The 26,788-nt window shown below is 38.0% G+C and overlaps 1 protein-coding gene across 2 annotated transcripts in view; it reads left to right on the top strand.

The window, feature by feature from the left end:
• The window catches only part of LRIG2 (leucine rich repeats and immunoglobulin like domains 2), a 55,746-nt gene that overhangs the window by 1,436 nt on the left and 27,522 nt on the right, over window positions 1-26,788 (top strand). Inside the window, exons 2-8 of one of the 2 annotated variants that reach the window (XM_003409589.4) lie at window positions 19,512-19,577; window positions 20,895-20,969; window positions 21,140-21,274; window positions 21,779-21,922; window positions 22,038-22,181; window positions 22,689-22,832; window positions 23,024-23,167. In XM_003409589.4, coding sequence (XP_003409637.1) covers window positions 19,512-19,577; window positions 20,895-20,969; window positions 21,140-21,274; window positions 21,779-21,922; window positions 22,038-22,181; window positions 22,689-22,832; window positions 23,024-23,167 — 852 coding nt within the window. The remainder of the gene's footprint in view (window positions 1-19,511; window positions 19,578-20,894; window positions 20,970-21,139; window positions 21,275-21,778; window positions 21,923-22,037; window positions 22,182-22,688; window positions 22,833-23,023; window positions 23,168-26,788) is intronic. The other variant, XM_023547482.2, reaches the window with a different exon arrangement.

The following is a 26,788-nucleotide window of genomic DNA, read 5'->3' as shown; positions in this document are numbered from 1 at the left end:
AGTAGAACTGTCCCATAGAGTTTCCAAGGAGCGCCTGGCGGATTCGAACGGCCGACCCTTTAGTTAGCAGCCGTAGCACTTAACCACTACGCCACCAGGCTTTCCTTAGGAACAACAGTAGGCATTAAATGCTGCAATTATGGGGCACCTTAACTCAACCAGTAACATACAGTTATTTCTCTGCCACTAACTGAGCGACATGTTTATTAATTGGTAGACTTCTAATAGAGTTGTCTTACACCAAAAACAATAGCCTGAGGTGCAATTAAAATGAGGGGCTGTTCGAATTTTCGTTGGAAATAGACTGCTTGTACAAGTAGAAGCCCTCTCTGTGTTGCAGAGGTTAAGAAGTATATATACACTTCTGAGTTAGTGTAGATAGGAAAGAAAGTTACTTCATATATTCATTGAGAAAATTAAGGTAATTTAAAAAATCAAATGTAAGCCTAGAACTGCAGTATAATAGGATGCTTTCTGTTGTTTTATGGTAGCGACACCTGTAGCTAATTCTGGCTCTATCCACTCAAATTCAATTTAAAAATTCATATCAATATGCAACATAGTCTGAGTTAAACATAGCACCTAGCACGTCATCTTTGTTTTATATGCAGCAAGTGCTTTTTTCAAGAAATTCTTGGAACAGCTACCCGATTATGTCAGGATACATCTGGTGCATGTTTAAAAACAGCCCAACTTCATTTAGCTGTAACTGAAATAAATTTATCCTACTCTTTAAGAGTAGGTGAACAGTAATTAGAAAAACTTCTATGTAAGATTTGTTTTGTGTCTAGGTTTGATTTTTGTTTAATCAAGACAAATTGCCAAAAGCCAAATGACATTTAAAAAATTTGAAGGTCCTGTAATGAAATTGACATTTTCAGTTGAAGTGAAATGCGTTGGAGAGCAATTCTCTTGTAGAGATGTAATTGGATGGAAGTCTTATATTAGCAGATGGATACTTAGAATATTAGAAGATAAGGTTGTGCTGCTTTAAACTGCGAAATGTAACATTCTTCAGCAGTTGCCTTCAACTGTAAAACCATGTAACGCTTTAAGTATATTGGTGAGTTAAATCTAAATGCTCAGACTTGCAGCCATCAAAAAGATTTGGATAAAATTCGTTATTGCTGGTTTTTGGAAGCCTATTTAGATACTGTCTTTATTCTTCTCTGTATCAGGAAACGTCTTTCAAATTTTATCTGGATAATCAAAATTTGACTGACTTCTCCATAGGTGCAGTGCTCTGTATCATTTTATTCTGGATTTTATCCACACACAACGCACGCACATGTGAATTGGGGGACCAGGTATATTAACCACCTTCTCGTTTGTCAAGTTAAGGCGTTAGAACCTCTCTTCCCCAGTCATTTGTTATCATGGTCCTTTCATGATACACCGGCAAACTAGGAAGTCCATACTTTTAGAATTAAGGACAATTTTATAGATTAAATAAATTTAGCCTTATGAAAAATTTGTAACCTCATCATTCTATTTTCATTTTACTGTGGACTGGCAAAAACATCATCATGTATCGGTGTTTGGGAACCACTGCTGTACTTGATTAATTTTATTGAGTTACATATGTATTTGGTTACCTATAGTTTCTTAGTCCCTTTTGTTCTTATTGTAACTATTTAAGATTTGTTTGCTTTTGTTCTTTTAGAATCATTACCAACAGGTCAGTTCTTTGGTCTATAAAGTTCTTCGGTGAATAAATCCAGGGAAGTCTTTCCAGCTTTATAGTCACTTGTAACTTAGGGTTTAACCTCTTTAGCTATTGCTCTGTGTAAATAACACTGGTAAAGTATTTTCACTGGAAACATATGGATTCAGTCTTGATCCCTTCAAAGGACCAGAGCTCATTACCAATGACTTGTATGATATCAAGCAGAAACTGCGTAACTTTGTCTGTACTTCATATTTCCTTCTTAAAGAGGCAGATAATTTGTAGTATCCACCCTTTCCACATTTGTAGTGATACTGCAGAGTCCCTTGGTGGTGCAAACAGTTAACGTGCTTGGCTGCTCACCAAAAGGTTGGAGGTTTGAGTCCACCTAGACATCTTGAAAGAAAGGCCTGGAGATCTACTTCTGAAAAATCAGCCATCGAAAACCGTGTGGAGCACAGTTCCATTCTGACACACATGGGTCACCATGAGTGAGAATCTATTTGACAGCAACTGTTTTTTGTCTTTTTGTTAGCGATACTGTGAGGATTTAGATACTCTTCAGAAAATATTCTTAGGTTTTAGAAACGCGATATTGCAGGGAAGTTGATTTAAGGATCTTTTAAGTTTATTCCAGTTTTTTTTTTTTTTTTTTTCCTGAAAATGAACGCTTTCAACCTTCTATTGCATGTAGAGGATAAAGATTTTGAAGAAAACTCTGAGAGGTGGAAACATTTTTGACATAACACAGTACTTTTCAGTTGGGTAATCCAGAAGAAAAGTAAAAAGGAGAATCCACTTTAATTGCTTTAAACAACAGGGTAGTGAACTGAAAATGAGTCCTTTTTAAAAAGGTGCAGATTAGGTTTCCCATCTGCTAAGGTCCCTAATGTTCACTTCAGCTGCTACTACCTTTCTTTTCTGCTTTCTCCTTCCATTTTGTTTCCAAGATATTTTTCATGATACTTCTCACAGAGAAGTGAGATTGACTATGGGGCTGACCATACAGTATGTTAGAAACTTGGTTTATTCTCTGTAATCAAGCCCAGGTAGGACTTCAGCTCTGCTGGCCTCTAATCCTCAAGAGGAAACTTTTATGCTCTGGATAATATCACTGCCTTCCAGGCCTATACTCCAGAGTTAAGAAGTACTGTGCATGTTCCTGGAAATATTCTTCACCTCTTCCTTCCCAGTGTTCACAACTTACCATCAACAACCATTATCTGTTTTGAAACCATTAGCAAAAGTTTTATTATGCCCTTTATTTTTGTTTATATCAATGCCCACAAGAAGCTCAGGACTTTCAGATTGTCTCTCCTGTCCCAGAGGCAAACTCTCCCCTGCCTCCACTCTCCACCCCCATACCCACCCACCCCCGCTTGACCCCTTTTGGCTTTATTTTTTTCCTTAGCTGGTATCATCATCCAACATGCTACATACTTTGTCTTCCTTCTAGTAGAATGTAAACATCACGAGGGCAGGGATTTTTGTCTGTTTTGTTCATTGCTGTAAATGAACAGTCACCAGGTATATGAGCTCAAAGTATTTGTTGAATGAACGCAGTGAATAATTGAATTAAAGAAAGTGTTCAGTTAAGCTGTTTGAGAGAGATCAGGAGAAACTCTGAAGTTAAAGCAGTCCTGTCTTATTTTTTCTCTAGTCTTTTAAATATCTTGTGAGATGGTGTCTTAGCTATCTAGTGTTGCTGTAACAGGATAGCTTTAAAGAGCAAAAATTTATTTTCTCACAATTCAGGAGGGGCTAGATGTGAGAATTCAGGGCACTGGTTCTAGGGGAAGGCTCTCAGGGAAGAGTCTTGTTTCTTTCGTCTTCTGTAGTTCTGGCATTTCTTGGTTCCTTGGCGATCTTCAGTAGACATCTGTCTTCCCCTGTTGGTGCTTCCTTTTGTGTCTAATCTGCTCTTTTTATAACTCAGAAGTGATTAGTTTTAAGGTATACCCTATACTGATAAGCCCTCATTAACATAACAAAAAAACCCTACTATCAAATGAGATTACCTCCATAAGTATAGGGGTGTGGTGCAGTGAATTACTTAAGATAGCCCTTCTAGCTACCATAGTCTTTGCAACTCCCACCAAACAAATGAGTGGGATTATGCAAATGAGGTGCTTGTGGCCCACCAGGGGGATTGGATAGTTTACTAATAATGTAAATAAGGTGCATGGCCTCCTTATGGGAGTGGGACCATGCAAATTAGGTGTATGGAACCCCCTAATGAGGGGATTGGTCAATTTTGTCATACACCAGGCTTAAAGGCAGACATGGGGCCGGGGGCCGGGGGAGGGAGGAATGGAGTAAGGGAGAGGGAGGAGGTGCAACACAAAAGACAGAGAGGGAGAGCTGTAACACCAGAGATGGCAAGAAGCAGTGGCAGAGAAACAGCCGCAGCAGAGGCATCAGAACCAGGAGACTGGCAGGATTGGTGCTGTGGGCTTCCTAGCCCACGAAGCATGAAAGCTGAGTGCCTTCGGGCATGAGGCTTACTGGTGGAGTGGGGTACCTCTGGGCACTTATTGGCAGAGCTAAAAGAGCTTTGTAACAGTTGCCTGAGCAGGGCAGAGGCTGGGCCGAGGGTCCAAGAGGCCAAGGGACCAGAGAGATTTGCCTGTGGGCACAGCTGAGAAGAGGCTGCCTGGTCAAAGAACCGTATCCTGAGTGTTCTTGAACGTTCCTGGACCTGAATTTTAACCTGTTACTTTCCTAATAAGCCCCATCATTGTGAGTATTGTCTATGAGTTCTGTGTGACCACTGAAATGAATTATCAAACCCAGAAGAGAAGTAGAGAGTGACATGGGAGGTATAGTTGGTGTCAGAACTGGTAAAGATGGCGGGAGAGAAGGCACGTCTGACCTCCGCCTCATAGGATCAGCCTTAGGCTGTGGATCTTGATTCTCACTTCTGCTTGCGAAGTTAGAGGTGGTCAGATTCCTGTGCCACACCATTTTTACAAGGGGTTGCGATTCAAACACGTATTTTGGTGGATACAATTCAATCCATAACAGGTGGTTTCTTTTCAAGATACCTCATTCTTTATAATGAGCATTGTGAATGAATCAGGGCATCATCTTAGCTAATTATTTGTATTTAAAAATCATCTTAAAAAAAAAAAAAACAAAAGCCAAAAAATTTAAATATAGGCACATCGAATTATTATTAACTCCAACTCCTGTCTCACCTTCTATCTAAGACGTTTTGTCTAATTGCACCAGAATTCAGAAAAACTTTCACCTGCACAAATAATCTTTTGTTTATTCTGATCATCTTTGTTTTTAGCATCTATGAGATATTTACCAAATATTAATGAATAATCAATTGCAGGCAGAGTATCATTAGGGTTGCAGCTGGAGTGTGAGGAGTTTTTAATAGTCTTCAGCTCTTTCATTCCAGCCTGTGTACCAGTCACCTATCTCTAAAGTTGGGATACTTTAAGGGCATTGTGGGTGTCTCTATCATTCTAGGAAGTGGCAAAAACACCTATTTTATTCTCTAAAAGAAATAGACCTACTGACAAATCCTTAAACCAGACTTTTTTTTTTTTGAGAGAGGATAAGCTGCCGTAGCGTTTCCAGAATCCAGTATACTTTGTCCTTGGCTGGCATGCCACTGTTTTTATGAACTGTTTCACTTTCAACAGTCATTTTAAAGCATATACAGTATGCAGTAAATATACAAAATTTTCTTTACTTTGTGTTAAGGTTTTTAACATACTTCATTTTCTTTATCATGGTCTATCTGGTGGAAGTGGTGAACAAAAGATGTGATTGCCACTTTCAAGGCATTTTTTTTTTTTTTTTTAAATTCAGAAGATACCTGAATTAGAAAGCCTGCAGTGTGAGCCTTAAAACATTTGATCTGACAGAGAGCATTTAGGGTTGGTGCTTACAGAAGTCTACCCTGGATTATGTGAGGCAGTGGTGGTTCAGTGGGAGAATCCTCTCCTTCCATGTGGGAGACCTGGGCTTGATTCCTAGCCAATGCGCTTCACCAGTCTGTGCGTTGATGGAGGTTTGCATGTTGCTATGAAGCTGAACAGGTTTTAGTGGGGCTTCCAGATGGGATGGACTGAGAAGAAAGGCCGCCAGGCCTCTACTTCAGGACGTTAGCCAATGCAAACCCAATGGTCCAAAATGCAACTGATGATGGGGATAGCACAGGATCCATTGTGTGTGGGGTCTTCATGACTGGGGGCCAACTTGATGGCAGCTAACAACAACAACAACCCTGGATTATCTTGATTTTTAGATTAAGCCTAACGTAATACACCAATTTAAATTTCTTTTGGCAATGTGAGAGTGCATGCTTTATCACACCTTCCCTAGCAGTGATTATCATTAATTTTTTAGAGGAAAAATTGTATCATTTTAATTGATTTTCTTTGTACAGGCAATCTATTTGATTCTCTTAATAGTAACATTGTCTTCGCTGCTTCCCTAGCCCTGAAGGGCACATAATTTTAGATGTTAGAACCACCCGGGAAAGGAGAAAGCAGCATAATCAGTATATCTTTAAGAATTTTGACTTCCAGCTTTTCCCTTTTGATATGATCTTACTGGGCATGGGAACAATAGCTAAGAGATTAGAAAGGACAAACAAGGCTACTACTGGAAAGATGTAAAGAAACCTAGGGCCATTAACCTTGCTATTGACTGCAATACCGAAACCCAAATCCTACCCTCCAAATCCAGTGAAATACGTAGTCAAGGATTTATCCAAGAATCTATAATATGTATTGCTGCATTTATTTAGAAATTCACTTCTTAAATCTTACTGAAAAAATTAGGAAAGGGCATACATGCTCACTGTTAAAAAAAAAAAAACAAGCAAAATAGAAATGCATGAAATAGAAATAAAAGCATCCTTTTTTATACCCCTTCCATTTCATCCTTCTGTGGTGCAAAGAGGAATACATTTTATAATCATTTCATCTTGATCGTAAATATAACTCAGTGATACTCTGGTGCCTCGGTGAGGTCTTATTTAAGGTGATCCTATAAATTCCAGTACAAATGAAAATGTTTTGTTCAGTACTACTTTAGTGCAGTTCCTTGTGTAAATCTTTGTTAACAGATGGGTTTATTGTAGGGTGAGAAAAGAGTTGAATCAGAACAGAGCATCCTTTGGCCATCATAGATCAGGCTTTGGGGCATTATATTTCTGGGCTAGTACAATGGTTCTCAACCCTGGCTGCACGTTAGACTATTACTTGGAAAGCTTTTATAAAATACCAGCGTTTGAGCATCATTCCCCAGTGATTTCTGATTTAATTGGTCTGGGATGAGACCTCAGCATCATCAGTATTTTAAAATTTTTTCTGGTGTTGCTAATATGCAGCAATGGTTGAGAACCATTCAACCACAAACAGTTGTTGCTTATTGAATGTTAATTGAGGTGATCTGTGCTTTGCTTAATCCTTTAAAATTCCTTTAGGCTTTGAAGGAAACATTTAGTTTTATGAAGACCACCCACCTGCACTTTGTCATAATGTAGTGGCTTGTGTGTTGCTGTGATGCTGGAAACTATGCCACATGTATTTCAAATACCAGCTGGGTCACCCATGGTGTGTAGGTTTCAGTGGAGTTTCCAGACTAAGATAGACTGGGGAGAAAGGCCTGGTGATCTATTTCCAACAATTACCCAATGAAAACCCTGTGAATCATCCATGGAATATTGCCTGATATAGTGCTATAAGATTAGCACTCTAGGTTGGAACCAAAAAAAAACAATCCCAGTGCTGTCGAGTCGATTCCGACTCATAGCGAACCTATAGGACAGAGTAGAACTGCCCCATAGAGTTTCCAAGGAGCACCTGGGAGATTCAAACTGCCGACCCTTTGGTTAGCAGCCGTAGCACTTAACCACTACGCCACCAGGGTTTCCTCCAGGGTGGAAGACACTCAAGATATGATTGAGGAAGAGCTACCTTCTCAAAGTAGAGCCAACCTTAATGACATGGATGGAGTAAAGCCTTCAGGACCTTCATTTGCTGTTGTGTCATGGCTTTAAATGAGAAGTAACAGCAACAAACATCAATTAGTAATCAGAACATAGAATGCGTGAAGAATGAGTCAGGGAAAATCGTAAGTCATCAAAAATGAAATGGAACCATCGATGATGTATATCCTAGGCATTAGTGAGCTGAAATGGACAATCATTTGGTCTGTTGTGCTGGGAATGACAAATTGAAAGGAATGATGCTGAAGTCATCATCAATAAGAATATTTCAAGATCTATTATGAAGTACATCACTGTCAGTGACAGGTTAATACCCATATGCTTACAAGGAAGACCAGTTAATATGGCTATTATTGAAATTTATGCACCAACCACAAATGCCAGAGATAAATTGAAGATTTTTATGAACTACTGCAGTCTGAAATTGACTGTGCGGTCAAGATGTGTTGATAATTACTGGTGATTGGAATGTGAAAGTTGGAAACAAAGAAGGATCAGTAGTTAGAAATTACACTTTTGGTGATAGGAACTACGCCAGAGATCATGTGATAGAATTCTGCAAGACCAATGATTTATGCATTGGAAATACTTTGTTCAACAACATAATTGACAGCTTTACACATGTACTTTGGCAGATGAACTACACAGGAATTAAGTCTGTGGAAAGAGACGATAGAGAATCTCAGTATCATCAGTCAAGACAAAACCAGGGGCTGAGTTCAAGTTGAAGCTGAAGAAAATCAGAGCAAGTCCACGAGGGCCAAAGTACCACCTTGAATACAACCCTGCTGAATTTAGAGACCATCTCAAAAATAGATCTTGATGCACTGGACAGTAATGCCTGAAACCAGAAGAATTGTGGGAAGACATCAAGGACATCATACGTGAAGAAAGTGTAAGATCATTAAAAAGACTAGAAAGAAGGAAAAGACCAAAACGGATGTCAGAAGAGATTCTGAAACTTGCTCCTAAGTGCAGAGTAGCTAAAGCAACTGGAAGAAATGATGAAGTACAAGAGCTAAGCAGAAGATTTCAAAGGGTGGCTCAAGAAGACAATGTAAAGTATTATGATAAAATATGCTAAGACCTGGAATTAGAAAACCAAAAGGGAAGAACATGCTCAGCATTTCTCATGCTGAAAGAACTGAAGAGAAAATTCAAGCCTTGAGTTGTAGTACTGAAAGACTAGGTTAAAAATCATAAGTGATGAGGGAAGCATCAAAAGAAAATGGAAGGAAGTGTCACCGTACCAAGAAGAATTGATTGAGGTTTAGCCATTTCAGGAGGCAGCATAGGATCAAGAACTGCTGGTACTGAAGGAAGAAGTTCAAGCTGCACTGAGGGCATTGGTAAAAGACAAGCCTTCAGGAATTAACAGAATACCAGTTAAGACGCTTCAATAAATGGATGCAGTGCTGGAAGCACTTACTTGTCTACGTCGAGAAATTTGGAAGGCATCTCCCTGGCCAACCGACTGAAAGAGATCCATATCCGTGCCCATTCCAAAGAAAGGTGATCAAACAGAATGTGGAAATAATTAAACAATATTATTAATATCACATGCTAGCAAAATTCTGAAGATAATTTCAAAATGACTGCAGCTGTACCTTGTGTAGAAATTGCCAGAAATTGAAGCTGGATTCAGAAAAGGATATGGAGGGAGGGGTGTCATTGCTACGGTCAGATGGATCTTGGCTGAAAGCAGAGAACACCAGGAAGTTATTTATCTATGTTTTATTGACTACGAAAAGGTATTTGACTGTGAGGATTGTAACAAATTATGGATAACATTGCAACGAACAGGAATTTCAGAACTCTTAATTGTGCTCTTGCAGAACCTGTATGTGGATCAAGAGGTCGTTGTTTGAACAGAACAAGGGCATGATACTGCATGGTTCAGAATTGGAAAAGGCATGAAGTAGGGTTGTATCCTTTCACCCTACTTGTTCAACCTGTATGCTGAACAAATAATAGAAGAAACCGGACTTTATGAGGAAGAAGGCAGCATCAGGATTGGAGGAAGACTCATTAACAACTTGTGATATGCAGATGACACAAACTTGCTTGCCAAAAAATGAAGCCAACTTGAAGTACTTACTGATGAAGATCAAAGACTATAGCCTTCAGTATGGATAACTGAACATGAAGAAAACAAAAATCCCCACCACTGGATCCATAAACAACATTATGGGGCATGGCCAGCAGGGCTAGTAGGAGACAGCAATGATCAAATGGACAAGAAATTGAAGTTGTTAATGATTTTTTTCTACTTGGATCAACCGTGTCCATGGAAGCAGCAGTCAAGAAATCAAACAACATATTGCACTGGGCAAATCTGCTGCAAAAGTCCTCTTTAAAGTTTTAAAAAGCAAGTGACTAAGGTATGCCTGACGCAAGGCATGGTCTTTTCATTTGCCTCATATGCATGAGGAAGTTGGGATAGTGAAAAGGGAAGGCAGGAGAAGAATCGATGCATTCAAACTTTGATGTTGGTGAAGAATATTGAATATACTGTGGGCTGCCAAAAGAACAAACAAATCAGCCTTAGAAGAAATATAGCCAGAATGCTCTTTACAAGCAAGGATGGTGTGACCTCAACTCACTTTGGACACATCAGGAAAGACCACTTGTTAGAAAAGGACATCACATTTGGTAAAATAAAGGGCCAGTGAAAAGAAGGGAAACCCTCAATGACATAAACACAATAGCCACAACAGTGGACTCAAGCGTACCAGTGAGTATGAAGAGGGTGCAAGATTGGGCAGCGTTTCTTACTGATAAGGTTGCCATGAGTTGGACCTGACTTGACGGCAACTCACAACAATAATCAGCACGTGGGTAACCAAAGAATTACTTGTATGTGTTAAGGTAAGTCATTTGGCTTGCTAGTGCTAGAAAATGTATTTCCCCTGTTTTAGATCCGTGACATTTTATGTGGTACATTTTATTTTTTAAAGGTCCTTCAGTCCTAATGAAAAACTGGCATTTAAGCCAGAAGAGTGGGAAGGAATCACATCATATTAAGAGTTTAGCAAAAATAGTTTTTTTTAAAAAAATATTCTGAACATTTTCTTATGCCATATTTTCTTTTCTATGCCAGAGTAAATGACTCAGCTCATAGTCTTATCCTGTATTATTCAATCATCAAAAATGTTAAGATGTTCAGTAGATGCAAATAAAAAATAACAATTTAAGTAATTACATCCAACTTAATTAAGTCCATGTTTGAGACAAAAGCCAGAAGAAAGAAATAATTAATGTAAACTATAAGCCAGGTTTTTTCCTAAGTATGTGTGACCTTCACCTCTCCTTCCCTTGCTCTTTCCCAAAAAAGAGATTGAAATTAAACTATTTGAAATGAACTTAACTGGAAGAATACTAGTGATGATTAGCAGTTTTAAAGTTTATCTATAAACAGTACAACAGTAATGAAGTATGGTATAAATAAATTTGTTACTAAATACTTCTTAACTTTGAGTTTCTCGTACACATTTTTATTTTTTACACCAAACCCCAAAACCACTGCCTTTGAGTCAGTTTGGACTCATAGTGACCCCATAGGGTTTCCAAGGATATTAATCTCTACGGAAGCAGACTGCCATGTCTTTCTCCTGAGGAGCTGCTGGTGGTTTTGAACCACCGACCTTTCAGTTAGCAGTCAGTTGCTTTAACCACTGTGTCACCAGGGCTCCTTTATTTTTTAAATATCTGTTTCAAAGTCAGCACGGCAGCTTGCTTACTAGTTAAATTAAGATCTTGGCAGGTTGCAGCAGGAAAAGCATAGCAAACTCTGAGCATCCAAAACCAAACCAAACCACACATATTGCTGTCCATTCGGCTCTGACTCACAGTGACCCTATAGGACAGAGTAGAACTGCCTCGTTAGGTTTCCACGGCTATAATCTTACAGAAACAGACTGCCTTATCTTTCTCCTGGGAGTGGCTGATGGGTTTGAACCTCTGACCTTTCGTTTAGCAGTTGAGGCTTAATGACTGCGACACCAGGGTTTCTTTTGAACATAAGTGTGGTTATCTGAGGAGGTATTAGACTTGATTCTAGATTAAATTGTTCGGGCATTAAACTGTCATAAGGTCAATTTGTGACTTATATTTGCTTCCTCGGTGTCCATTCATTTCTCCTAATTGTCCGTTTACCTGGTTTCTGACATGGCCCTTCCTGTCTTGTCACACAGTCTTTCAACAGTTGCAGTCTCTAGCTAGCTCTCCCAGCCATGTCCCATATTGTTTCCTGTGATAGAGACCTCTTTGCTATTATGTAGTCCAGTCTCTTAAAAGCCGGAGTTACTCCTTAACCCCTCCCGGCCATCTGATTCCCTGTGATAGAAATTTTTTCCTGTGCCAGTGCCCTTGAAATCTTTAAACTAACCAGTAATACTTTAGCCTATAAAACCTAGCTAACCCCACCCTGCATGCTGTACCTGAGTGCTCTCATACAGTTCCAGCTTGTGTTGCCTTGTCCACAGGTGCAACCCCCTGTGTGTCCCTGCATTGAGGCGTGCCATAGTTTTCTCTCTGGTACCTATGAGTCCTAAATTCCATTTGCTCTCTGGCCTTCCTGCATGAGTGTCACTTTGTTATTCCACACCTGTTGGACCATCCAAGATACCCACAGACCAGACCCCCTTTGAGTCAAAATACATAAGGAGTGACGGGTTACATTAATAATGAGAAGCCCAGCTGATGCTTGGCTTTACTTAGACCTCCTCTGCTGATAATATGTGATAAGGCAACTTGTTTTAATATTCACTCCTAAAAAATCTTAACAACAATGAATGTAATACAATAACAGTCTAATACAAAGGTTGAACCCAGTTGACATCCAGAAAATAGCTCACTAATGATGGTAGTGAATACAGCTTTCTATGTATTTTTGTGAGTAAACAATAATCTTTGTTCCACTATTGCTGAACTATTATTTTATTCTAAATGGAAAAAAGGGCAGATATTAAAAACATGGGAGCAGTATTCCATGGTTTTGTTTAAAAAACAAACAAAACTAGTTGCTGTCGACTTCCAATTCATGACCACCCCGTGCGTGTCAGAGTAGAACCGTGCGCCACAGGGTTTTCGGTGGCTGATTTTTCAGAAGTAGATCGCCAGGCCTTATTTTGAGGTGCCTCTGATTAGATTCAAACTGCCAGTCTTTCAGTTAGCAGCCAAGGGCTTATGCTGCTTGCTAAAAGTCCAATTCTGTTAAATGCCATGAATTTTGAAGGCCAAACACTGGGTTCTAGAAAAAACTGGAATTTACTACTGTGTAAATCAGTCTGAAAACTTAGTATGTTTACATTTTCCAATATCTTCCTGAGGTACATTACTTTTTGGGAAGACAAGAGGACAGCTAGTTATCAGGCCTTTCTTTTTCCTTGTCCAGCGTCAGAATTAACTTGTTTTTTCCAAGTTATGGCATTATTCTGATACATTTTCTAGGAAGGATTCTAATCTCTTAGAAAAGTGAAAGAATTGCCCACTCACCTTCTGGGTTAAAGATACATGTTTTTATCCAAGTTTATTTTTATTTTGAAATAAATTAATTCCTTTCCACGGTAAGGTGTTAAAATAATACAAAAACATGTAAAGTGGAAAAGTAACAAGTTCCTTTGTCCTATTTAATGAGAAACCACTGTTAACTGTTTCTGGATATGCTTTTTGTTATATATATATATATATATATATATATATATATATATTTTTTCCCCCCTTTAAAAAAGCCACATACAAATGAAATAAATATGTGTGTAAGAGTATTATTCTTTTTACTGGAGCCAGAGAATTTCATTGAATGGAAGTTTCATAAGTTATTTAACTGATCCCATTTACTAGGCATTTGTAAGTTTATTTTGCGATTATTTCATTATTATATTATGAGTATATATGTAGAGTAGATGCTTAGAAGTTGTGTCACTGTGTTATTCCAAAACATCAAATCTTGTAATATATGTATCCCATATCCCAATAATTTGGCCAAATTTTTGATGGGCTGTCTTGACATTGGCATCTTTCTCATGAAGTTGTAATTCACAATATTCAGATTACTACTTTAATAAGTTAATGTAGAGGACTAGTTCCAATTAATTAAGGTTTTACCTTGGAAAGCTGATTATACCTGTGTGCCCAAAAGATAAATACTCAGAAAAGGAGGAAGTGCTGGACCATCAGCCTGTTCCAAATCTGGTATTGTAACCTACTGTTCACACTGACCTGTATGCTGAGTGGAAACCCTGGTGGCATAGTGGTTAAGTGCTACAGCTGCTAACCAAAAGTTCAGCAGTTCGAATCCACCAGGTGCTCCTTGGAAACCCTATGGGGCAGTTCTACTGTGTCCTCTAAGGTCACTATGAGTAGGAATTGACTTGATGGCGATGGGTTTGGTTTGGTGTGCTGAGCATTTTATGTTCTTTTAATTTTCCCAGCAATCCAATAAGGTTGGTGCTGTTGTTGTTAGGTACCATTGAGTCAATTTTCATTTCCTAGTGACCGCTTGTGACCAAGTAGAATTGCCCCATAGGGTTTTCTTGACTGCAATCTTTATGGGAGCAGATTGCCAGGTCTTTCGCCTTTGGAGCCACTGGGTGGATTAGAACTGCCAACCTTTCAGTTAGCAGCCAAGCACTTAGCCGTTACTCCACCAGGGCTCCTGACTAGTATTCTCATATTGCTGTACAGGAGACTGAAGTTTAGAGAGGTCAAATAACTTGCCCAAGATCCCAGTACTGGGCACACAAAAACTGTATTCTTAAGTGTATCTGTATGTCGTTATTGTATTTCCCAATGGAAAAGTATTTTCAGTCATTCAGAACCGAGGTAAAGATAGGGAGGACAATAAAACATTCCTCCTGTTTTTGAAATGAATGCTTCCGTCTTCCTCCCTCCAATTTTTTGGATTCATATAAAAGGTGTTAGTGCAAATGCGGAGGAATAGAAAGCTTAATTTGGAATAGCTTTATGCCTCACGCAAATAAAATCTTAATTACCCTGGAGATAATTTACGCAGTATCTCCAGCCATCTCCGTTCAACCAAAAAGCAAAAGTGGTCCCAGGAAGCTAAAAATAGTTGAGTTTTAGTCATACAGTTGCCTAAGACGCTCACTCAGATCTCATTTACTTCTGCTTCAGACAGTTCTCACAAGCACTGGAGTCTCCTAGCCCATGACAGTTGATTAAAAGCAACAAATAAGAAAAAAGATTAGTAGCACGATTACAGATGGGAAGACCAGCAGCTCCAAGAGGGAGCAGCTCTTAGTGTAAAGCCATTAGTGGTAAAGGAAGAGCAAACCTATAAATGCAGACAGGGTCTCAAGAATTGTCTTGGAATTCTTGTGTTTAGTGCTATATACCCAGGAGTATTCAAGATCATCAGCATGTTAAATCACAGCACTGTAATTGATCATAATGGTAACCCTGAGTATTATTCTTAAAAGTAAATTGTTAGATGTACTCTAATTAACAAGACGGGGACTCCTTCCACAAAAGATAGGGCAAAATATGCTATATAACTAAGTGAAGCGTTATTATATGTTATACCCCAAATACTGGATATAATGTTCTTATCCTTTAACTTTTGCAGAGGGTCCCTTTATTAGCTATTTGGTTAGTATTGAAGTTCACAATAGTTCAACCTATTAATGCTGCAGAATACTCAAAAAGATTGAAGGTATCTCAGAAGTGTATGTATGTGACTGTGGAGAGGAAAACCCCTCTATTTCCATTGCTGCTGGACTTCTTTGCAATTAGCTTGCAGAATTTGATTCTCCTCCTCAAACTGTTGTGATTGCTCTGTACATCCTATAAATTATTTACACCCTGATGGTACTAAACGACTACATTAATGGCACCTCTGGCTCCACATGATATCCACAAGAACTTTAATAATTCATCATTTATTACAGCTACATCCCTGTAGGCCAGCATGAGTGGGAGCTGAGTTTACATCAGTGAGATAAGGCCTTCTCTGAGACCTTTACTCTTCAATCGTCATATCCATAAATATTCAGATATCAGTAGCGTGAGACATTAAAGGAGAGATTATCGACTGTTGCAAAGCTAAACTCTTTAGGTTATATTCATCAAGCGTTAGATTACTTGAAGTTCTTGAGTACATTTTAGGGATACTTCAAGGGGAAAATCACTGAAATAGAGGTCACCATTTCAAAGCTCTTGCCCCCTTTTTTTTTTTTTTTTAAACTATCATCTGTTTATGGGAACTAAGTGAAATTAATGATTAGTCACTGGGAAGAATGGTAGGAGACTTTAATTGAAAAAATTATCCACATTTTGAATCTCAGAGTTCTGCATCTTACACTTGCAACTTGTAAATCTCAGTTATTTTAGCCTTTTTGGAGTACTTCTAAAAAAAATAGGAAAGGCACGTTTATGGGGAACAAGAGTGTGTCTGTGCTCCGATATGCACATGTTGAATGATTAAATTCCAGAGTTAGGTGTAAAAGAAAGTTAATTTACCCATTTCCAGTGAAGGTTGAATAGTCAAGTTGATGTGGGATTTATGTTCATAGTTTTGGAGTGACTCCACCTCCGAGTACTGTAAATGTTGCTTTTGAAGAGAAAAAGGGGTTACTAAAGTTGACAGTGTTTGTAATCCTAGTATTTAGCAGAGTGCCTAGCACGCATGGCTCAGTAAATGTTTATTGCGTGAATACCTGAGATCAGATCAATTCATATAAGTCTAGTTGTTGTTTTTGTTGTTGTGTGCCCTCAAGTTAATTCTGACTCATAGCGACCCTATAGGACAGAGTAGAACTGCCCCCATAGGGTTTCCAAGGCTGTAATCTTTATGGAAGCAGACTGCCACATCTTTCTTCCATGGAGCATCTAGTGGGTTTGATCCACCAACCTTCTGGTTAGCAGTAGAGTGCTTAACCGCTGCACCTAATTCTCATTAGGCAACAGCTATTTTCATAACTTAAACAGCGAAACTGATGTATATACTAGTTGCTTTCTGTGATGGTACTACTTTGGGAGTGTATTTCAGTTCACCATAGGTGCTTTTTCAGTCAATGTAGATTTGTTGCAGAAGGGCCCAGAGAGCCTCATTATATGGTCTTCTAACCTTTGAGGTTGTTTCAAAGCATATATTCTGAAGACGTTATCCAGGTATCCTTTGAGTTCCATTGAAAATCCTATAGATTCTTAAAAGATACAAAGAAAATTACACTTTCCCCCAATAGAGACACTAGCAAGACTTCACTGATACTGAATATAAAGTGGTTTATACCATGTGTAAATTGAGTTTAATTTTATTGCTTTAGGTTTCTTTAATAATGATTTTCTTTAAAAATGATTATCTAGTCATCATTGACATCTGTGGGAAAAATAGAGGGAATGAAATACTATCATCATTAAGAGTACAGTCAGGAATTACACCGTCAGGGAATGGTACAACCATTTTGGAAAACGATATGGCACTTCCTTAGAAAGCTAGAAATAGAAGTACCATATGATCTAGCAATCCCACTCCTAGGAATATATCCTAGAGAAATAAGAGCCGTCACATGAATAGACACACCCATGTTCATTGCAGCATTGTTCACAATAGCAAAAAGATGGAAACAACCTAGATGCCCATCGACAGATGAATGGATAAACGAACTATGGTACATACACACAGTGGAGTACTACGCAAGGATAAAGAACAAGGTTGAATCTGTGAAGCATCTCACAACATGGATGAATCTGGAGGGCATTATGCTGAGTGAAATAAGTCAATCACAAAAGGACAAATATTAGACCACTAAAAACTCATGAAAAGGTTTACACACAAAAAGGAACAATCTTTGATGGTTACGAGGGAGGGGAAGGGTAGGAATGGAAAAACACTAAATAGACAATAGATAAGTGGTAACTTTGGTGAAGGGTAAGGCAGTACACAGCACTGGGGAAGCCAGCACAACCTGTCGAAGGTGAGGTTATGGAAGTTTCACAGATACATCCAAACTCCCTGAGGGACCAAATTACTGGGCTGAGGGCTGTGGGTTGGCAGTTCAGATCCACCAGCCGCTCTTAGAAACCCTATGGAGCACTTCTTCTCTGTCCTATAGGGTCACTATGTGTCGACTCAACGACAGTGGGTTTTTTTTTTTTTTTGATGCTAGCCTGCTACACAGATGATATTAGCTCTCCACTTGCCAGACCAGCCACCTTGGGGCAGAGTATCTAATTCAAATTAGATCAGTTTACTTTCTACTTCAGTTGACACTCCGCAAAATATAATAAAATAGAAATAAACATCATTTCACTTGCATGACATTCTGTGTTTGTTGTTTAATAGCAAGTGTAAGTTGGATGAAAGTATCTGAGTGTAAGATTTTTATGTGAGACAAATTTATTTATATATATGTATATAATAAATTTGTGTTTGAGGTCAAAGTTTACAGTGCAAATTAGTTTCTAATTAAAAAATTTATACACAAAATGTTTTGTGGCATTGGTTGTAATGCACATTTATATTTTTATCTTTTATATTTGCATTCATGAGTGTCCTTGAGCTGATAGCTGCTGCCAAACATTTTAGAATAAAGACTGTAGAATTGTTGTGGAAAAGTGATTAGCCTTAGTCACCCTATTGTATAAATTAAGGCTTTTAAGTGAAAGTGGCTAGGTTTTACAGATGGGCAGGCATGACTCTAGCCAAGAACAAATTGTTCTGCTGTGATAGAGACATTGTTCAAACCTGCATGTACCTGTCAATTGCCTGTGGTGGCACAGTGAGATAAAGTGATCTGTAATGTATCTCTAGTGTGTTCCTATTGGTAGCCATATTGTAACATAGAGTACATGTTTTGTGCAGATGGCTTGTGTAGGCTGGATTCCACCTCAGCCTTGTAAAGATGCCAGGAAGCATCAAGGTGAATTTTTAAAGCCTATTTAAATATTTAGACTCATGACTGATTTCAGTGAAATCTTTACTGTATCTAGTAAACTACTTGCTAGAAGTGAGATGAATGTCGAGTTTACTTTTTATGGCTTCCCTACCTATCTGCTGAGTGACCTTGGATTGACAAATTATTAATCTCTCTGGTCCTGTTTCCTTATCAGGAAAATGGGGATTGTAAAAATATTTGCCTCGTAAGGTTGCTGTGTGGCTTTAGTCAATTAATATGTGTCAAGTGCATGGAAGAGTGCCTGGCACTTAGTAAATGTTAGCTACCATCATTAACTTAATTTAGGGTGAGATGAATTTTCCTCCCCTGAAGCTAGATTGTCTTTTTTTAGGAAGACCACATCCCTATCAAGGATGTGGTCAACCCCAGCTCTGATATAGAAGCTTACCATCTTGACTCAAAATCTGTCTTCAAATTTATCTACAGCTAAAGTATAGTACAGTATCATATAGTCACTTAAAGGAATGAGAAAACTCTTACCACTCTGGAATGATCTACAAGATATATTGTTAAGTGAAAAAACAAGAGGCAAAACTGTAAATTCTACCATCTATGTAAAAATTTGCTGGCACATGCATAAAATACCCGGAAGGCTACACAAGAAGTGATACATTTTCATTTGTTGCTATTGAGGAGGGGAATTGGGTGGCTGGAGACAAGGGTGGGAGACTGTTTATATACATACATCCTTTTATACTTTTTGGTTGTTGAACCATGCGAATGTATTCCCTATTTAATAATGAAAAAAAATGACAATTAAAAAGTAGAATAGCTATTTTGCAACCTAGAGAAGTTTTTATTCTTTATAAACATTTCTTCTTTTTGTCAGTATTTCTCAAATTCACATTGGATTGGGCTTTAATATTCCTGTTTTCTATCTGGTTTAGCTTTTTTTTTTCTTTAAGTCTATGTTTCAGCACCAACCTAAGAAAGATATTTTGTCCTTCCTTAGGGATTTGAGTCATAATCGGTTGTCTAACTGGAACGTCAGCTTGGCATCACAAACATTGCAGGAAGTGTAAGTTACTCTTATTGAATTTAAAGTTACGTTATATTCCTTGCGGTGATTGAATGAATTGTGAATTTTGTGATGTTCAATCCAGAAATGCTGTCCAAAAATTGAAGGAAAATAATAGAAATTAAAAGAAATTATTTAAAAACGTAAGCCATTGCCTTTTGCTTTGTCATTCTCACAGACTCTCTGGACATTGTGCCACTGGGTTAGTGGTTTCACGTTGCAAGTTGTGTACGATTATTATTGTACTTTACGGTTTCTCCCCTCTTCCGAGTTTGTGTTTTGTTTTCTTTTTGCCAGAGTTTTAACCAGTGAAACTTTCTGTTGTGTAAACTTTTCTTGTGTCTTGATGTTACCTGAGGTGGAAGCGTTGTGTCAAAAGTAGGTTTATATGAAATAAGGTCTCTTTTCATGTCGTTTGGGAATATGGTAGTCAATATAATTCAGTTTTTCTGGTTAACTGAAGTTTGTCCTTTAATACTGGGACGTATTTTATATATATATATATGTATATATATATATATATAAAACTGATATTATGTATTATTAATATCAGTTACTGCATGTGATGTTCCCAGGGCACAAATTGAGGTATATTGGACTGTTTGCTTCTATGCTAAACACCCCCAGAACACCCAGATTTCTTTTTAATTCATTGCTGACGAGAGTACTCTCAAGGCCTCGGCGTTCTCTCCTCCCCCACCCCCCAAATTGACTACTTCTAATCTGCTTTCGGGTCTCTGAGTCAGAAAGGGTTGGTTTTTATTTTTTTAATCTGCTGTGGACTGAATAAACAATTGATAAGATTTTTAGCTGAAAGAATAGGCACTGAAGAAAGGCCTGAAAATGCTTCAGTGGGAAGCTCATAGCTCATTGCCTGGACTTTGTAAGTGGTTGATTTCTTGGAGGCCTTTTAATTCTGAAGGTTCTTTGGTTGAATACCAGGTTAATCAGATGTGATTGTATTAAGTTTCTACCAAAACATTTGAGATAATCTGTTCAAAGGACTGCTAGAATCAGTCATAGGTTCCATCTCTGTATGTGTTATTTATTCTATCTTTGTTTAAGGAGAACCCAAAGTAGTTGTTAAAAACAACTATTTAAAGGGATTTGCTGGGATTAAAAATATTTAACATGCAAAATTTTTCCTATTTATTAAAATCTCTAATTTCTCAGTATAATGCTTTTTTGTCTTTATCTCACTCATTCTGAGTCATAAGCATTTTCAAATTTGGTACCTGTCCTAAATATGTATTAGCCAGAAACCAGAACTCAGGATTTCCCTCACTAGATTTTAAATCTGTTTTTCCCCCTGCCTAGGAAAATGAATTACAATGAATTAACAGATATTCCATATTTTGGAGAACCAGCCTCTAATATTACTCTACTTTCATTGTAAGTAAATAAGATTTTGGGTCTTTTAGTTAAATTATGAATAATATAGGTTTTTTTTTTTTAGTTTTGCCTTATTTCAAGTACCCATGTTGTTGATAGTCACTGTTTAACATCCCTTTGGCCTGGGGTGGATCACTGGCAACAGTTTCAATATAATCTTTATTTTGTAGAGTACATAATATAATTCCGGAAATAAATGCAGAGATGCTCCAGGTCTACCCTGCTCTTGAGAATTTAGATCTCAGCTCAAATGTAATATCAGAAATCAAGGCATCTTCATTTCCTCGCATGCAACTTAAATACCTGTAAGTAAAATAGAGTTTAAATCAGATTTACTTTAAAATGCATAGTTATTATTGAGATCTGTTTTCCCAGAAATGCCTGTAATTTATTGTGATTTTAACATGCATCTCTGAATGGGTCAGTTTTTTTTTTTTTTTTTTTGGATTTTGTTCTCTTTTTTAATTTAAAGAGTACATTATTTTCATAAAATATTCATAGATATCCAGGGTAATTTTTGACATTTAATTCTGGATTATTTCTTACTAAAATTCTGGAAAAGGTAAATAGAAGTGATTTGTTGATGATGATAGCACGTGTGCAGGTATTTTACAGTGTATATTTATAAATATAAGTGTTTATATTCACACGTACCATTCTCATTTGTGTGAAGTGAAGTAGACATCATCCTTATTTTGTAGATGAAGAAACAAAGTGGTTAAGTAATTAGTAATGGACTTTTGGCAGTTTTCCAGTGGTAGAGTTTTTTTTACTAAATCTTTTTGTTGTTGTTACCTTGCTCATTGTAGGAATTTGAGTAATAATAGGATAACCACGTTGGAGGCTGGTTGCTTTGATAATTTATCAAGTTCCTTATTAGTGGTAAAGTTAAACCGGAACAGAATTAGCGTGATTCCACCCAAGATCTTCAAGCTGCCTCACCTCCAATTCTTGTGAGTAACTAAATGGAAAAATGATAGATAGTTTTTCTTATAGTGCCTTTTTAAGTATTTTTTTTTAGCAAATCAGCAAACTAGTTTTCTGACTGTAAAACTATTTTTGTTAAAGGGAACTTAAAAGAAACAGAATTAAAATTGTGGAAGGCCTAACATTCCAGGGGCTTGACTCCTTAAGATCCTTGAAGATGCAGCGGAATGGAATTAGCAAACTTAAGGATGGAGCCTTTTTTGGCTTGGATAACATGGAAGAGCTGTAAGTACTGGGAACTAGAGTTGCGGATTTTTAGGAAAGGAGTCTGACACTTCCCAGGGCCAATCGACTAGGGTAGTTGCTTTAATTATAAAGGTAAACATTAGTTCATTCTTCATCTTCTGATATGAAATAAGTACACAGAAAGCCTTTTAATCTATATTAGCAAAGTAGTATTTTGCCATTTTTATAAACATCTTATCTAAAAAGTTCACATTCCCTTGACATTTTGGCTGATGAAAATTATTGGAGTTTATCCAGAACAGGTATACAATACCTTTTGGCATGTTGATTTTGTAGACCCGATGTTTTAGACAGTCTTATTACCTTCTAGCTGTAAATCTTAAGTAAGCTATAAATACTTACTGAATAGAATTTGTCCGTTTACTTGGGTTGAACAAAGCCATATGCTTGTTAAGCAAGACTTAATGAAGATGAAGATTTAAGACTGTACTTCTCATCAGAATGCCTTGTTTTGAAACATACTTTTTCCTCTCTTTAATTCTGCAGAGAATTAGAACACAATAACCTTACAGAAGTGAACAAGGGGTGGTTGTATGGCTTGCGAATGTTACAGCAGCTCTATGTGAGCCAGAATGCTATTGAAAGGGTCAGCCCCGATGCGTGGGAGTTCTGCCAAAGACTCTCCGAACTGTAAGTGTTGGATGGCATTTTAGTGGAGGCTGTGGGACTAGAACAGGTTGGAGTAAATCATGAAAGTCAAGTGTCGCTATTTACTCAAAGTTTGTTGAAAACTCTAAATTTGCCATATAAATAGAGTAAGAATTTAAAAAGTTGAACCAAAATACAATGAATTCCTTACCTTCTATGTTTCCTATTGTCAGTGATTTGTCCTATAACCAGTTGACTCGCCTGGATGAATCCACCTTTGTGGGTCTGAGCTTACTGGAGAGATTGAATTTAGGGGACAACAGAGTCACTCACGTTGCTGATGGTGTGTTTAGGTTTCTTTCCAATCTTCAGACGCTGTAAGTACATCCACCCCTGGCCCTTCCCCCTCTTTTTTTTTTTTTTTTGTTAAGCAAATGATCAGCAAATTTATGTATTCTTAGTATTTCGCGGCTCTTCTGTCCTGTGCCTTGGGGCAAGACAATCTTATTTGTCTCTATCCTGATAAATAAATAAATCTTACTTATCTCTACCCATACTACCGCCATGACTCCAACTTACGGCGACCCCACGTGTGTCAGGGTGGAACTATGCTCCATACAGTTTTTTTTTTTTTTTTGAGATTTTAAATTCTTTTAACTCTTTTTTTTTTTTTTAATAATTTTTATTGTGCTTTAAGTGGAAGTTTACAAATCAAGTCAGTCTCTTACACAAAAACCCATATACACCTTGCTACACACTCCCAATTACTCTCCCCATAATGAGGCAGTCTGCTCTCTCCCTCCACTCTCTTTTCCTGTCCTTTTTGCCAATTTCTAACCCTCTCCACCCTCTCATCTCCCCTCCAGGCAGGAGATGCCAACATAGTCTCAAGTGTCCACCTGATCCAAGAAGCTCACTCCTCACCAGCATCCCTCTCCAACCCATTGTCCAGCCCAATCCATGTCTGAAGAATTGGCTTCGGGAATGGTTCCTGTCCTGGGGCAACAGAAGGTCTGGGGGCCATGACCACTGGGGTCCTTCCAGTCTCAATCAGACCATTAAGTCTGGTCGTATGAGAATTTGGGGTCTGCATCCCACTGCCCTCCTGCTCCCTCAGGGGTTCTCTGTTGTGTTCCCTGTCAGGGCAGTCATCGGTTGTAGCCGGGCACCATCTAGTTCTTCTGGTCTCAGGATGATGTAGTCACTGGTTCATGTGGCCCTTTCTGTCTCTTGGGTGCATAATCACCTTCTGTCCTTGGTGTTCTTCATTCTCCTTTGATCCAGGTGGCTTGAGACCAATTGATGCATCTTAGATGGCTGCTTGCTAGCGTTTAAGACCCCAGATGCCACTCTTCAAAGTGGGATGCAGAATGTTTTCTTAATAGATTTTATTATACCGATTGACTTAGATGTCCCCTGAAACCATGGTCCCCAGACCCCTGCCCCTGCTACGGTGGCCTTCGAAGCATTCAGTTTATTCAGGAAACTTCTTTGCTTTTGGTTTAGTCCAGTTGTGCTGACCTCCCCTGTATTGTGTGCTATCTTTCCCTTCACCTAAAGCAGGTCTTATCTACTATCTAATTAGTGAATACCCCTCTCCCATCCTCTGTCCCTCCCCAACTCGTGTCCGCAAAAGAATGTTTTCTTCTCAGTTTAAATTATTTCTCAAGTTCTTGTAATAGTGGTCTTATACAATATTCGTCCTTTTGCAACTGACTAATTTCGCTCAGCATAATGCCTTCCATGTTCCTCCATGTTATGAAATGTTTTACAGATGCCTCACTGTTCTTTATCGATACGTAGTATTCCATTGTGTGAATATACCATGATTTGTTTATCCATTTATCTGTTGATGGGCACCTTGGTTGCTTCCATGTTTTTGCTATTGTGAACAGTGCCGCAATAAACATGGGTGTGCATATATCTTCATGTAAAGGCTCTTATTTCTCTAGGATATGTTCCAAGGAGTGGGATTGCTGGATCGTATGGTAGTTCTATTTCTAGGTTTTGAAGGAAGTGCAAAATCAATTTCCAAAGTTGTTGTACCATTTTACATTCCCACCAGCAGTGTACAAGTGTTCCAATCTCTCCACAGCCTCTCCAACATTTATTATTTTATGTCTTTTGGATTAATGCCAGCCTTGTTGGACTGAGATGAAATCTCATTGTAGTTTTGATCTGCATTTCTCTAATGGCTAATGATCGTGAACATTTCCTCATGTATCTATTAGCTACCTGAATGTCTTCTTTAGTGAAGTGTCTATTCATATCTTTTGCCCATTTTTTAATTGGGTTATTTGTCTTTTTACAGTTGAGTTTTTGCAGTATTATGTAGATTTTAGAGATCAGGCACTGATCAGAAATGTCATAGCTAAAAACTTTTTCCCAGTCTGTAGGTAGTCTTTTTACTCTTTTGGTGAAGTCTTTGGATGAACATACGTGTTTGATTTTTGGGAGCTCCCAGTTATCTGGTTTTTCTTCTATGTTCTTTATAATGTATTGTATACTGTTTATGCCATGTATAGGGCTCCTAATGTTGTCCCTATTTTTTCTTCCATGATCTTTATCGTTTTAGATGTGATATTTAGGTCTTTGATCCATTTTGAGTTAGTTTTTGTGCATGGAGTGAGGTATGGGTCTTCTTTAATTTTTTTGCAGGTGGATATCAAGTTACATCAGCACCATTTGTTAAAAAGACTGTCTTTTCCCCATTTAACTGTTCTGGGGCCTTTGTCAAATATCAGCTGCACATATGTGGATGGATTTATGTCTGGATTCTCAATTCTGTTCCATTGGTCCATGTATCTGTTGTTGTACCAGTACTAGGCTGTTCTGACTATTGTGGCGGTATAATAGGTTCTAAAGTCAGGTAAAGTAAGGCCTCCTACGTTGTTCTTCTTTTTCAGTAATGCCTTATTTATCCGGGGCCTCTTTCCCTTCTGTATGAAATTGGTGATTTGTTTCTCCATCTCATTAAGCAATGTTGTTGGAATTTGGATTGGAATTGCGTTAAGTGTATAGATTGCTTTTGGTAGAATAGATGTTTTTATAATCTTAAGTCTTCGTATCCATGAGCAAGGTATGTTCTTCCACTTATGTAAGTCTCTTTTGGTTTCTTGCAGAAGTGTACTGTAGTTTTCTTTGTATAAGTCTTTTACATCTCTGATAAGATTTATTCCTAAGTATTTTTTCTTCTTAGGGGCTACTGTAAATGGCATTGATTGGCGATTTCCTCTTCGATGTTGTTTTTATTGGTGTAGAGGAATGCAACTGATTTTTGTATGTTTATCTTGTATCCCGATATTCTGCTGAACTCTTCTATTAGTTTCAGTAGTTTTCTGGAGGATTCCTTAGGGTTTTCTGTGTCATCTGCAGATAGAGATACTTTTACTGCTTCCTTGCCAATCTGGATGCCCTTTATTTCTTTATCTAGCCTAATTGCTCTGGCTAGGACTTCCAGCACAATGTTGAATAAGAGTGGTGATAAAGGGCATCCATGTCTGGTTCCCGATCTCAGTGAGAATGTTTTCAGGCTCTCTCCATTTAGGGTGATGTTGGCTGTTGACTTTGTATAAATGCCCTTTATTATGTTGAGGAATTTTCCTTCTATTCCTATTTTGCTGAGAGTTTTTACCATGAATGGGTGTTGAACTTTGTCAAATACCTTTTCTGCATCAATTGATAAAATCGTGTGATTCTTGTCTTTTGTTTTATTTATGTGGTGGATTGCATTAATTGTTTTTCTAATGTTGAACCATCCCTGCATACCTGGTATGAATCCCACTTGGTCATGGTGAATTATTTTTTTGATATGTTGTTGAATTCTGTTGGCTAGAATTTTGTTGAGGATTTTTGCATCTACATTCATGAGAGATATAGGTCTATAATTTTCTTGTGGTGTCTTTACCTGGTTTTGGTATCAGGTATATGGTGGCTTCATAGAATGAGTTTGCTAGTATTCCATCCTTTTCTATGCTCTGAAATACCTTTAGTAGTAG

Source organism: Loxodonta africana, chromosome 3 (genome assembly GCF_030014295.1).
Source record: "Loxodonta africana isolate mLoxAfr1 chromosome 3, mLoxAfr1.hap2, whole genome shotgun sequence".
Classification (NCBI taxonomy): Eukaryota; Metazoa; Chordata; class Mammalia; order Proboscidea; family Elephantidae; genus Loxodonta; species Loxodonta africana.
The sequence above is the reverse complement of the archived record's forward strand: the minus strand, read 5'-3'. Positions and strand labels throughout refer to the sequence as shown.